The sequence below is a fragment of the Equus quagga genome, chromosome 8 (assembly GCF_021613505.1).
Source record: "Equus quagga isolate Etosha38 chromosome 8, UCLA_HA_Equagga_1.0, whole genome shotgun sequence".
NCBI classification, from domain to species: Eukaryota; Metazoa; Chordata; class Mammalia; order Perissodactyla; family Equidae; genus Equus; species Equus quagga.
In genome coordinates this window covers 35896038-35910598 of record NC_060274.1, presented here as the reverse complement: position 1 = coordinate 35910598, position 14561 = coordinate 35896038, and the positions used below count along the sequence as shown (strand labels likewise).

The following is a 14561-nucleotide window of genomic DNA, read 5'->3' as shown; positions in this document are numbered from 1 at the left end:
CTTTAGTGTATGAAGAAGATGCCTAGGTAAATAATTATTTATCTTCTAAATAGAAGATAAACATAAATAGGGATAACTTTTGATATTTGTATTCAGTTTTAAAGCCAAAATCCTAACAGTCTTTAAAAATTTACTCTGTTTATTCAGCTGGTGCTCATTTCTAGTCTTTTTCTCCATAGTTTCTCTATGCTTGAGTTCTGAATTTTGAGATATACTCTGTGTGTGTGTGTGTGTGTGTGTGTGTGTGTAGTTTCAGTTTACTGGCATACATTTTTAGGTAACTTTCAGGATAAATATGTACAAGTTTTATTTTCTGATCTCTTGTACATGTTGCCTTCACACATAAACTAGAATCTGTTTAGTATAGAACTCTGTATGGAAACATTGTCTCTCAACACGTTGGAGTTGTTGTTCCCTTTTGTCTCCCCTTTATTTTTGTAGACATGTCTGAGGCCAGCCTGCATTTGTTCTTTCGCAAAATCTTTTTAATTTTTTTTTTGTCCTGCCTTGGAGCTTAGACTAGTCATAATCCCAACAACAATAAGCGGCCCTTGTAACTCAGTTTGCTAAGTTATGTCTCGTTCGGGTCTGCTTTCATTAATTTTGTCTGGAACACAGTAAGTCCTGTTGATCCATATACAGAAGTATTGTTTTCGTTTCAGGAAAGTTTACTTCACTTATGATTTTGATTATTGCTTCAGTTCCATTTGTTTTCATTTCTTCAAAGAAACTCAGTAATACTTAGGCTGGAGGCAGCATGGCGCAGAGGCGGAGAGCATAGCTGTGTGTACCACCTGCCTGGGCGACGTCCCCACACCCCTGTATTAGGTGGGGGGCATTGTTGGCCCTCCCGGTGCCTCTGTGTCCTCAGCTGGGCAGTGGGCACAGGGAGAAGGCTGCAGTGCCACGTGTACAGCCAGCTCTCAGTATATATTAACTGTCTGGCCTCTTCCCCTCCACGTCATCGGACCTAAACTTTTCAAGCTAAGTGTGTGAATGGAGAAGCACTGGTCACTCGTCCTCTCCTTTCGAAAATACATCAGCTGTAAGAGAAATTGATCATATTGTGAGATACACACACACTCTCCACACGTGAGCTTGGCGTCCTCGTTGTTTTTATCCTCTCATTTCTTTGTAGTCAGGGAGAGTTTCTCTGCTTGTTTGTTCCCTTTGCTGATTCTCTTCTGTTCCGATGTCAGTTTAGTTTTGTGGAATAGTTTTATTCCATTTTGCATTTTTAATTTTCCTGAAATCTCTCTCTCCCAGCTCTATTTTCAAATCAGCCTCATATATTTAAATTAAAAAAAATGCAACTTCTTCTGTGTCTTAGGGTGTCAGGCAGTGTGATCTAGTGGTTAGAAGGGGGTCATCCTGCCAGGATTTAGCTGTGGGATGTCAGGTAGGTGGTAAGTTATTCATACCTCTCTGTGCCTCAGTCTGTTCACACCTCTATGAAATGGGGAGAAAAACAGTACCTACCTCATTGATGATTAGGAGGAATAAGTAAGGTAATACATGTAAATTGTTTGGAATAGTACCTGGAATAGAAGAAACACGTAGTAATTGTTAGCTGTTACCGTCAGTGTCGGCGTCATCATTGTCGGCGTGATCCTGTCTTTCTGCTCCAGATTCTTAGACGTCTTTTCTTCTTATTGAAGTTACCAAACCATTTTCTAGTTTTTCTTTCTTTTCTGGTTACTATTAAAACATTTTGTAAAGTGTTTTTCTCCCTCTGAGTTGTGAGAATTGTGTGCTGCGATATTCTTTTTATAGATTTTGCGTCCGTTTTTGTTGCTTGTTTGTCCATTCCAGAACAAGGAGACGAGCTCTTTCTGAACCTGGGTGAGCAAACAGATTCAGCGTCTGATTGCTCTTGACCGTGCTTGTCACCGTTTTGGGTGTGGTAGGATCACCTTCTTAGCTCCACGCGGGGGCCTGTTGATGAGCCCAGTTTCCTCTGACTAGAGGCGTTCAGTGAAGGCCACCCCCGCAGCGTGAAGTGGGAGCTTCTCCAGTCATCTCTCCTGGGTCTCTACGTGGCTGGAGAATATGAAAACCAGCCGTCTCCCCTGCAAAGTCCCTTCAGCTCCCGCCCTAGATGGAATGACAGTTTACACGTTCATCCCTCCTCTAATTCTTGATCTGTTGCTGTTTGGAAGCTGGAGAGAGAGACTGGTTACGTGAAAGTACTAACTGGGAGGGTTGTCTGACACTCTGGCCGCCTCACTCATAGTTCCTCTACGTCAGATGGGCTGTCACCCACTCTGCTGGTTGACAGATACCTAGAAATCCATGCTAAAGTGGAGAAGGGTACACACCTTCCTCCTTGTTTCATGAGAGTAGCTTTTCTTTATTCCAGGGTGTAAAACATGTATCACGTACCTTCTGTGGTCCTCACATGGCTCTCTGGGTTTGTAGTTGATGAGAAAGCCTCCGGGACTTTGCAGTAGGTTGATTGTAAGGCCAACTGCCCTGCATTTTCTGTTTTTCCTCATTGGGTATTTCGGTGACAAGTTGGGGGAGGTCGTTAAGGCTGCTATAGGGGATACCATTTTCAAAAGGTTCCTCTCTGTTTTAATCTTTAATTATGTTATTCTTATCTAGGATGAGATCTACCTAAAGGCAAAGCTCTCTGGGCTGTCATTCAACGGATTCTTTTCACAGACGAGTATGATAGTCACTGACAAAATGGCAAAATAAATAAAGAGGGAGAGAGAGGAAATGAATGAGAATTGTTTTGGATTTCATTAGCTTTAGTAGTGTAACTTGTGACCAACTAGCTTGAGCTGTCTCATTAGTGAAATGAACTGCAACATTGAAGGTTTTACAAATCACCCTGCTTGTACTGATAACGTTTATGACATTTGTCTTGTGAAGTTACAGTGCTTTCCATAGTGAAGGAGAAAATAAGGACAGTTGAGGAGAATGTTATTCGGTTAAACCTGGTAACAGAGCGTGACCTAGAAGTTCTAATCTTGCTTCACTGCTTTCAGCAGACCCTGCTCCAGCCCCTGCTCTGGGGATGACAGTGGCGGTTTTGCTCCTGACTAGTTCTCAAGGATGAGTGTCAGCCTGTTTGTGAAGAACTTCACAAACATTTGATTTGTTATCTTTCTGTGTATTTCGCCTTAGTACTCTGCTATTGTATCTTCAGTATGGATTCATAATTTCTAAAGGGGCATCTATCTCCGGAAATTCATAATTTAATTTTCACCATTAGATTCACAATCTGAATATTTATCTTCTCATTTACTGTGAAACGGGCCTAATGGTGTTTGTGTTCGTGTAATGGTAACAGAGTTGCTGTAAGGACCAGAGGAGGTACAGCAGGATTGTCCACACTGGGTACCTACTGTCAATGGTGGGCCTTTAAAAGTATGTTTTCTCCCCACCAGAAAGTTGAATTTGTCTAACGTGGGGTCTGGCCCTTAATACCCAGGGATTTTAACTGTGCAGTCAGGTTTGAGGGGCACTAAGGGAAAGTAGGTGGAAGCATTTAGAGATGTGTTATTAGCAGTACTCTACGATTTGACATAGGACTGTGTTGTAAGTGACATTTTTATATTGAATAGAAATTCCTATGTTGGAAGAATTTAAACTTCCTAGTTCAGCATGAGTTTATACTGAGGTAACTTCAGTACGTTGACCACTTGTCAATTTACTCCATTAAGATTCAGGTGATAAACAGTACCTCCCTTAATTTCTACCTGACTTTCTTGGGTTTGTTGGGATTGATCAAGTTAACCTTCCCTGAGGTAAAGTAAAACTCTGAATGCAATGCTTCTCTTTCCTGCTTCCTAACCACCATTTTATAAGAAGTTCAGTGTACCCTGTGCTTATGCCTTTATATAAAAGTACTGATTTGATACTCTCTAAACAACGAGAAGAAGGTGGTGGTGGGGCATCCATATCCTTGCCGTGTCAAGAATACATTCTAACAAACTGCCTGGGGTAAATCAAATTCCCTTATGGTACATTGTACTGTGTGCTGTTCTTGGAACCCAAATCACTTACTTGGTACAAAGGTATAAAAACAGTAGTCACAAAGTGAATGGAGTGTCCTAAAAATTTCATCTTTTAATGAATGAATTTGTCTCCCAAAATTATATCATGACATGAGTAAGTTTTCCTCTTTGAACTCGCAAAAATGAACTACTCACCACTTACCAAGATAAGAAGAAATCCGAAGTCTGAACAGTTTTGTATCTATTTAAAAAATTGAATTTGTAATTAAAAACATTCTCACAAGGAAGCCATTAGACGCAGATGGCTTCACTAGTGAATTCTTCAAAATTTAAAGAAGAAATAATTCCACTCTTCTAGAGACTAGAAAAAGTGAAAACTTCCCAACTGTTGGAAAATAGCTGTAAGTGGCCCTGTTACTTCCAAGTGTTTGAGAGCTCCTGAAATTCTTATTCTCTGTTGGTGAGAGTGTAAATTGATCAAAACCACTTAGTGAAAGAGTTTGGCTGCCTATTAAATGTGAACAGGTGCATAATCTGTGACTCAGCAATTCCATTCCTAGTTATATACCCTTCACAAAGGTGTATATACGTGCACCAAAAGATCTGTAAAGAGTGTTTATTGCAGCATTATTCATAATAGATCCAACCTGGAACCAACCCAAATGATCGATAGATGATGGACACACAAATCATGATATGTCCCTAAACTGAAACACTACATAGCAGTGGTCAAGAACCAGCAACTGCTGTATACAACAGGATGGCTAAATCTCACAAAGAAAATGCTGAGTGAAAGAAGCCAGTGAAAGTAGTTCACGATTCCCTTTATATAAAATTCAGACACCAGCACAGTATCTATGACGATCGATTTCAGGGGAGTGGTCAGTTTGTGAGCGTGTTATTGACGGGGAGGGGACCCTCAGGAGCTTCTCGGGTTCTATTTCTTGATCTGAGTGGTGGTTGAAGGGGTACGTTCACATCAGAAAAATTTGTCAAGCTGTAAAGTTATGATGTGTACCCTTTACAACATGTATATTATTCAGTTTTTTTAAGTAAACCACTCAGAAAAGAGATTGTCTGAGTAAAGTGGCCTGGAACAACTTCAAGGGTGGCACTGATAAGTAGAAACTGCAATCGTACATTTACACACTGAGGAGATTCAGCATAAAGATTGTAAAGGAAGTGCCATTCCCCTCATCTCCTGCCTCATTGATCTGCACGGTAGATTTATATACATATCTATATGACTCCAAAAAGAAGCTTCTCTTTCTTTTAAGGGAAGGAAAAAATAATTCCTTTAAGAATATCCTATGGGAAGTTCATGAAAGAGTATGAATAACCTATTCCTATCTGTTTCATTTTTAAAAGTTGATATCCATTTAATAAAACTAATTTATGTTGAGTAAAGGAAACTCTATCCATGAAATGCCTATGAAAGCTTCCTTGCAGCAGAGTACTCTTACCCTGATAGAATTGTTTTCATTAGATAATAATAGAGATCACACAGACCTTAGATTAAGTGTTCTGCTTTTTTTTTTTATTGACAGTATGTGTTCTCGCCGACTCAGCAGCCGTCTTTGTTGCTGCCCTGGTGAACTGACAGGATCCGTTTACTTTTTAGGTGCAGGTGTTTGGACTGTATTCTGGAGAAGAATTTCATGAGACTTTTGACTGTCCTATTAAAGTAAGTATTCACTAAGTTTTAATTTTTCTAAGGGTTTTATCAACTAAGGCAATAAGGATTACAATACTTTGAGCCCTCCCAGTCTTGCATTAATTGTGTCAGTAAGTATTCACCACTTATACTGGATACTATCTGATGCTGTGAAGGAGTACAGGATATGTATCATATGACTGTGATCTCAGTCTGTCCTCAGGAATCTTTTGTTGTAGTGCATGAGACGATATGCACACACGCACAATCTGTGATTAAATACTCAAAGAGGTAAGCACAGAGAGTCCAAAGCTGAGAAAAGTTACTTCTAGCTGTTTTTGTTAGTGCTGACTTTATAGATGGAGTGATGTTTGACTGGGCTTTAATAAATGGACAGAGCAGATGGAGAAGCTGGCTTTCCATGTGGAAGAACAGCATAATAGAAATGGAGAGGGTAGAAAGTTCAAGTTGTGTTCAGGAAGTGGCAAATAGTCTAGTTTAGATGGTGCATAAAATACTGAGTTGCAAGACAGCTGTACAGGCAGATTGGGGCTGGCTATATATTCAGGCTAAGGAATTTAGGCTCCATCTAGTAGATAAGGAGAAATTATTGAATGTTTAAGAGCAAAGAAGTGACATAAACTGAGCTAAGCTTAAGGAAAATTAATATGGCGACTATATATAGTATAGATTGGAGGGCTGGTAGACATGAGGCAGGAGGACCAGTTTTAGATAACAGTCATGGTAGTTACAGTGACTATTATAGTTGTTAAAGGAAGCAGTCATTTGTTTTTTTCACTTGTTTATTCAAACATTTATTGAGTGACAGGTGAAGGAGAGAGAGGATCTGATGTGTGTTTTAGAAAGCTAAATATGCCAGGATGGAGGGTGATTTAAGCAGGAGAGTGACTTGGGACAAGAGGCAATTTAGAAGGCTAATGCTGTGCTCTAGGCAGGTCATTACAGCATCTCAATGAAAAGAATAGTAGTGAGTATTCGGGATGGAGTAGAAGAAATGAAAAGCCTTTAGGAGGTAGACACAACAAACCTTAGTGATGGATTGCATGAGGGTGATGAAAGATGGAGGAGTGGAGGGTAAATCCAGGTTCTTGCTTTGGTAATAGTGCGTGAGAATGCCATCAGTTGCAATAAGGGATGATTTGAGTAAGGATGTTGCTAGTTTGGTCCCGAGTTTAGTTAACTGTAGTGCATCTGGTGGAAACGTTATATAGAAGTTTTGGAAACATGAGTGTGGAGCTCATTATAATACATAATGAGTTATGTATTATAAGAGAGCTAAAAGGACTCTTATGAGCTCAGGCTGGGGATTGGCCCTAAAATCACAAAGTTGATAACCCCAGTTGAGTAAGATGAAGCCATTTTTTTTTTTTTAATTTTGTTTTCATTTTTTTCTACTTTTGTTCAGTGTAGAACATTTTTTTTTTAAGATTTTTATTTTTTCCTTTTTCTCCCCAAAGCCCCCCAGTACATAGTTGTATATTCTTTGTTGTGGGCCCTTCTAGTTGTGGCATGTGGGATGCTGCCTCAGCGTGGCTTGACGAGCAGTGCCATGTCCGTGCCCAGGATTCAAACCAACGAAACACTGGGCCGCCTGCAGCGGAGCGCGCGAACTTAACCACTTGGCCACGGGGCCAGCCCCCAAGATGAAGCCATTTTTAAAGATATTATCCATTTATAAAAGCTAAAGAATGAAAAGAGAAGATGACTCATGGTAAAATTCTGGAACACTCTAATTTAAAGATTCAGGCAGTGGAAAAAACAAACAGCAAGAGATCTAAGAAGAATCAGTTAGAGAGACTGGAAGAAATCCAGAAGAGTGGTGTCAGGGAAGCCAAAGGAGAGAGGGTTTCCAGAAGGAAGGAGTGGGCAGCAGCCGAAAGGCAGTGTGGAGAGTCAATGAGATGAGGACTGAAACAGGATATTTTATTTGGTCATCATGGAGATATTGACAGCCTTAGTGAGGACAGTTTCAAGAGCAGGAGGGTCACCTGTTTCAAGAAGTAAATTGGAGATGAAGAAGTAGAGACAACTAGTGTAGACTCTTCTTTCAAGAGATTTGATCATGAAGAAGAGAGATCATCTGGTAGGTGAGAGAGGGCCAGTGTCCAGGGAAGATTTCTGCAGATCGTGTTTTGGTTGATGGTAAAAAATCACTAGAGGGGGAAAGATTGAAAAATAAAAAAAAGTGAGTACTTAATGGAGCAGCACTAAGGAATGGAATCAACCTCTCGGGGTGGGTGAGTAACCTTGGAAAAGGTCCTACAGCCTCTGTCTGTGAGACGGGCACAGGACGGGGGAGACTGAGCCCAGCCGTTTGCTGAGTTTGGCTGCGACTGATCTTGATGGCCTTGTTTCCTTAGAGCAGAAGAGGAGAAAGGGGTAAGGTAATATGACTTAGGAACATGGGGGATGTCTGGAATAACAGTTGTTCTGTAGGCTTATGTATTATTAAGAGAGCTAAAAGGACTCTTATGAGAGGGTTTAAGAATATGTAATAACAGAACGTGTAAATGATTCAATATTGGTATCTCAGGTGGATTAGAGAAGTGTTGAAGGAAAGAAGGGCTAACTTGGGAGAAAGGAATGATTAGAGAAATGAGGAGTCATACACTAAAAGCCATAAAAATGGCAGTGTAGGAAGAGGAATCTATTCCATTGGAGGATGAAAATATATTAGTCAATTAACATGAATATAAAGTGTATTTAGTTGCAGGTTGGTGCAAGCTTAAGCGTGTGGATTTTTTTTAGTATCTAGAAATATTCTCTATGTTAGGTTAGGAAGAAAACAAAATGCATTAGTCAGTGATTCCATGGGTTTGGGGATAAAAGGGTAAGGGGGCAGAGCATGTGCAGGCTTACAGCCACAGAAGGGGAGCTCCGAAGGTGGGCTTGCTCTGAGTAGAGCCACTGACCTTCAGAAAGCCACTGGTGCATGAAGTAAACAGAGATGACGGGTGGAGCGGCCTTGGGAGAAACTGTGTAAGGGGTTGGGAGGAGACTGGCTGAGCGGAAAGCTAATGAGAACCGGGGGGGACAGGGACTGAGGCCATAGGTAGAAGGGAAGATCCTGAATGTTGTCTCTCACACTAACAGGGTCTTGGTATAACTATCCTAAATATCTGTGAGGCTTCATTGCCCCACCTGTTCCATTTGGTACCCTCAGTCACTGAAAGGCATCCGGGCAAAGAGATAGTCAGGTTCTTCCTTTGGGTTTCTTCTGTTGTATTAGAATTGTATTCAGTTACAATTGCTGCCTTGACTGACCTCCCTTGCTGTGTCAGAGGATGGGGCACCCACGTAGAGGGTCCCACTCAGCCAGAAACTAGAACTAACTCACTCTCATCTTTTAGTTTTGACCTGGCTTCATGGAAGAAATCTTTTCACACAAGAGCAAGACTCAGATGTCCTCAGTAGTAGCAGAATCTTACCTGAATAGGTTACTTCCTGCCAAAGTATAGGATGATTTTGAGATCCTGCTGCTTGGAAAGTATAAAGGGTTTTCATGCTGTGCTTTAACCATGACTCCTAAACCACTGTCGGGTCCTTGTTCCCTTGTAGATCATCGCTGTGCACCCGCAGTACGTGAGATCCAGCTGCAAGCAGTTTGTGACCGGAGGGAAGAAGGTAAATGCTGTGTGTCTGCCCTCACATGTGGTCTTTGAGGGGGCTTGCATTTGCTCTCTAATTTATGCTTAGTTTTTTTACGTCTGACTGTTCATTAGGAGAAATTTTGAGAAAGAACAGTGTAATGAAATTGTAAGACCATCATTTCTTGAGGGAGGTGTGGCCTTGGAGCTTCTCGCTGACATTCCTTTGGGGTATCTATAGGGCAAGAGAAAAAGATGTTACTTAAACTGCCACGTGGCCGTTTGTAATGTTGTTCCTTCTACAAAAGAGAGGTAGCATTTAAAAATAACAAAAGAGTAAATAAACTAGTGTTTTTTCCCCTTGTAGAAAATCTCTTGCTAGCCTTGATAAAGTTTTAGGACAATTATGGCTATTTTTTACTGACATGTTCATGGCATATTTTGTTACCTTAGTGCCATTTAAAAAGTAAGAGTGTGGGGCTGGCTCCGTGGCTGAGTGGTTAAGTTCGCGCGCTCCACTGCAGGCGGCCCAGTGTTTCATCGGTTTGAATCCTGGGTGCGGACATGGCACTGCTCATCAAGCCACTCTGAGGCAGCATCCCACATGCCACAACTAGAAGGACCCACAACTAAGAATATACAGCTATGTACCGGGGGGCTTTGGGGAGAAAAAGGAAAAAAATAAAATCTTTAAAAGAAAAAAGTGAGAGTGCAAAATTACCTTTTTGTACATTTACATGTTTGTTTGTAGATATAGTAAATTCTAAAGTTAAAATAATCTTTCTGCTAATAGCAGTCGTTAACTTATTTCTACTTTTATTAACCAGTGAAATTTTGTAATCCATTTTATAGTAAAATGCTACCACTGTACTGGAACTCTGAATGTTATTTCATATTCAGTTTAGAAATCAGCGAAAAGGAGGTGGTCTGTGGTGGTTTCTGTAGCAGATGTAGTGCTATGGAATGACCACTTTGAAGCTCAGCTGCTAAATGGTTTCGAATGTTTTATGATAGTTACCTGTCATTTTCCCTTGGTCCACTGCTTCCTAGAATGCTAGAGTAGGAAAGCCTACTGGCTGCTACCTTATCCAGCCTTTCTCAGGCACTGGTTTTAGCTCGTTGTAATAATGGTTGAGTGGCAGGTCCTGTAGATCCCTATTCCATTCCACAGGCACGAAGCCAAGTCTGCACCAGCTCTGATTTCTGGTTGAGAGGCAGCTCCTTCCCCCCCACCCCACAGCCCATTGTTATCCTTACGTTCTGGCCTCATTGACCTCACATAAAAATGTCTATGGGATTAATCAGTGGGAGTTATAGATTTAATCCAACATTCTCTATTTAGATCTGCAGCTGATTCACTCCTGAGAAAAAATAACTACCTTACTTGTCTTTGTTGACCTCAGGAAAGAGTAGCTTTAAAATTTCTCTTGTTAAAGTATTTCTTTACTAAATACTTTTCTAGTAGGAAATTTTCTGTGAGATATAGCATAAATTCACTTAGCTGTACTTTAAACTCATTTGTTTTTATTTAAAACTCAGTGGGGATAAAGAAGGGGGAGCCACTGTTTTTTCGTTTGTTGTTTAAGTGGCTTAAAACAACAAACATTTATTATCTCAAAGTTCAAAAATTAAAGAACGGCTTACCTGTGTGGTCCTGGCTCAGCATCTCATGAGGTTTCAGTCTAGGTTTTGGCCTGGGCTGCAGTCATCTGAAGGCTTGACTGGGGCTGGAGAATCTGCTACTAGGATATCTCCTGCCTTCTTAATAATAATACTTCATAAAATATTGGTAACTTAAAATATTGATAAGTCACTTTGGTTTAAGTATTTTCCTGGTGTGGGATGCAGTTTTGAGTTCCAGTTTCCAGTTTCTAGAGTTGGAGATTTTACAGTTGTCTCCTATTTCTTGACGGTATTGGTATGAAAGAAAATATTAGAGATAAAGTGAGTGGTGATGTCCAAGTGGTAGGATTCAAACGGTTTCCACAGTAGTTATGCTACATGAATGGCTTGTCAACCTGCAGGATGCCTGAGTTAACTGTGTTGACAACCTATTCTTCATCCTTCTACTTAGCATTTGATATTATTTACAGACGTCTTTTGGAAGCACAGTGTAAATGTACCTGTTTGGGTCAGAATTCATTGAGTAGACACATGAGTGTCATGCAAACATCAGAGTAGTGTAGCTTCCAAGTGCTGACGAGGTAATGTGGGAATAAGTTAGAATTTATACAAAGATAGATGTTGTTAGAAGCAGTAAAATAAGTAGAATTCACTGAATGCTGAACAGGCAAGAACATCAGGGATTTGGTTCATCTCTTTGGTTATCATTGACTACTTGACAAGTTTTTCTGTGTTCAGTGTTCTATGACAAAGCACTCTGATTTCTCCTTTTTCCTGTTCAGTTCTCCAGAAATGCATCTGTAGACATTTCTTCCCAAGGACAAAAAGGTGTTTTAATTATGTGTGTATAAAATAAAAATAGTTCAGGTCATCTGGTGAAAAACTTTCAAAAAATGATATTAAGTTAGAATTCCTGGATTAAAATAATTTAAAAGAAAAAACCATATACATATATATATATTTTATATATATATATAAAAAAAAAACCCTATATACTATAGGGTTAGTATAAAGTGTAAAGGGCTTAGTATGTTAGGCTTGATAAAAGTGTGTGTGTACTATTTTGAAGTGAAGAATCATATGATTATACGTATTAACATATGTGATATTAAGTCATTTCTCTTAGATTTTTAATAGTTTTATTGATATGTAATTTGCATACATAAAGTTTACCAATTTACAGTGTGTAATTCAGTGATTTTTAACATATTTACAGAGCTGTGCAACCATCACAGTACTCTAATTTTGGAACATTTTCATCACCCTAGAAAAGAAACCTTAACTCATTAGCAGCCACTCCCTGTCCTCCTTCCTCCCCGCCCTACGCAACCACTAATCTGCTTTGTTTTGCTATGAATTTACCTATTCTGGATATTTCATATAATTTCTGGATATTTCATGTAAATGGGATCATACAATACGTAGCCTTTGTGTCTGGCTTCCTTCATTAGTTTTATAGGTACATCCATGTCATAGCATGTACCAGTACTTTGTTCCTTTCTGTGGCCAAATTACATTTCATTGTATGAATGTATCATTTTTTTTTTTAGATTTTATTTTTTTCCTTTTTCTCCCCAAAGCCCCCCAGTACATAGTTGTATATTCTTTGTTGCGGGTCCTTCTAGTTGTTGCATGTGGGACGCTGCCTCAGCGTGGTTTGATGAGCAGTGCCATGTCCGCGCCCAGGATTCGAACCAACGAAACACTGGGCCGCCTGCAGCGGAGCGCATGGACTCAGCCACAGGGCCAGCCCCTGAATTTATCATTTTTTATAGCCATTCATCAGTCGATGGACATTTGGGTTGTTTCCGTCTTTTGACTGTTATGAGTAATGCTGCTGTGAACATTGGTGTACAACTTTTTGAGTGGCCGTGTATGTTCATTCTTCTTGAATGTAGAATTATTGGATCATATGGTAACTTTCTTTTGAACACTTTGAAGAATTGTCAAATTGTTTTCCAAAATGACTGCACCATTTTACATTCCTAGTAGCAGTATGTGAGGATTTCAATTTCTCCACATTCTCACCGACACTCACTTTTATCTTTTTGATTATAGCCATTTGGTGGATGTGAAGTGGTATCTCATTGTTTTGATTTCGATTTCCTTAAGGACTACTGACGTTGAGCATCTTTCATGGTCTTATTGGCCATTTGCATATCTTCTTTGGAGAAATATCTATTGAAATTCTTTACCCGTTTTTTGATGGGGCTATTTTTCTTTTTGTTATACAGTTGTAAAAGTTCTTTATGTATTCTGCAAATGTCCTTTGTGAATATGTGATATGCAAATTTCTTCCAGTCTGTCACTTGTCTTTTCACTTTATTGATGATATCCTTTGAGATACCAAAGTTTTTAATTTTGATGAAGTCTCATTTAACCTTTTTTTAACACTTGAGCTTTTGATGTTGTATCTAAGAAGTCATTGCCTAATGCGAGATCCTGAAGATTTATGCCTGTATTTTCCCTATAATAAATACACAAGAAATTGAGAGAAAGGAACCCAAACATAATACTAAAGAAAGCCATCAAAACACAAGGGAAGAGAGCAAGAGAAGAAGAAAGGACCAGAGAAGAACTACTAAAACACCCAGAAAAAAAGTAACAAAATGGAATAAGTACATTCTTACCAATAGCTGCTTTAAATGTTAATAGACTAAATGGTCTAGTCAAAAGGCATAGGGTGGTCGATTAGATAAAAAAACAAGACCCGTATATCTGCTGCATACAAGAAACATGCTTCTGACCTAAAGACACTCATAAACTGAAAGTGAAGGGATGGACAAAAAGACTCCATGCAAATGGCAATGAAAAGAAAGCTGGAGTAGCAATACTTATATAGACAAAATAGACTTTAAAACAAAACCTGTAACAAGAGACAAAGAAGCGTACTACATAATGATAAAGGGAACAATCCAACAAGAGGATATAACTCTTGTAAATATCTATGCACCCAACATAGGAGCACCTAAAGCAACTATTAATAGACGTAAAAGGAGAAATAGACAGTAACACAATAATGGTAGATAACTTTAACACTCCTCTTACACCAATAGATAGATCATCAAAACAGAAGATCAGTAAGGAAACATTGGCCTTAAATGACACATTAGACCAGATGGACTTAGTAGATATACATAGAACACTGCATCCAAAAGCCACAGAATACACATTCTTTTCGAATGCACGTGGGACATTCTCCAGGATAGATTACATATTAGGACACAAAATAAGTCTTATTAAATTTAAGAAGATTGAAATAATACCAAGCATCTTTTCTAACCACACTGGTATGAAACTAGAAATCAACTACAGGAAGAAAATCAGAAAAGCCACAAATATGTGGAGATTAAACAAAATGCTGCTGAACAATGAGTCAACAAAGAAATCAAAGGAGAAATAAAAAATACCTGGAGACAAATGAAAATGAAAACGCAATGTCCCAAAATTTATGGGATACAGCAAAAGCACTTCTAAGAGGGAAGTGTATGGCAATACAGGCCTATCTCAACAAACAAGAAAAGTCTCAAATGAAAAATCTGACAGTGTACCTAAAGGAACTGGAAAAAGCAGAACAAATAAAGCCCAAAATCAGTGCAAGGAAGGAAATAATAAAATCAGAGCAGAAATAAATGAAATAGAGACTTAAAAAAGAAAGAAAAAGACAAAATCAATGAAACTAAAGAGCTGGTTCTTTGAAAAGGTAAACAA

General features: G+C 39.2%; 1 protein-coding gene across 1 annotated transcript in view; it reads left to right on the top strand.

The window, feature by feature from the left end:
* Window positions 1–14561, top strand: part of VPS41 (VPS41 subunit of HOPS complex) — a 177852-nt gene that overhangs the window by 72164 nt on the left and 91127 nt on the right. Inside the window, exons 6-7 of the mRNA XM_046669630.1 lie at window positions 5587–5649; window positions 9199–9264. Coding sequence (XP_046525586.1) covers window positions 5587–5649; window positions 9199–9264 — 129 coding nt within the window. The remainder of the gene's footprint in view (window positions 1–5586; window positions 5650–9198; window positions 9265–14561) is intronic.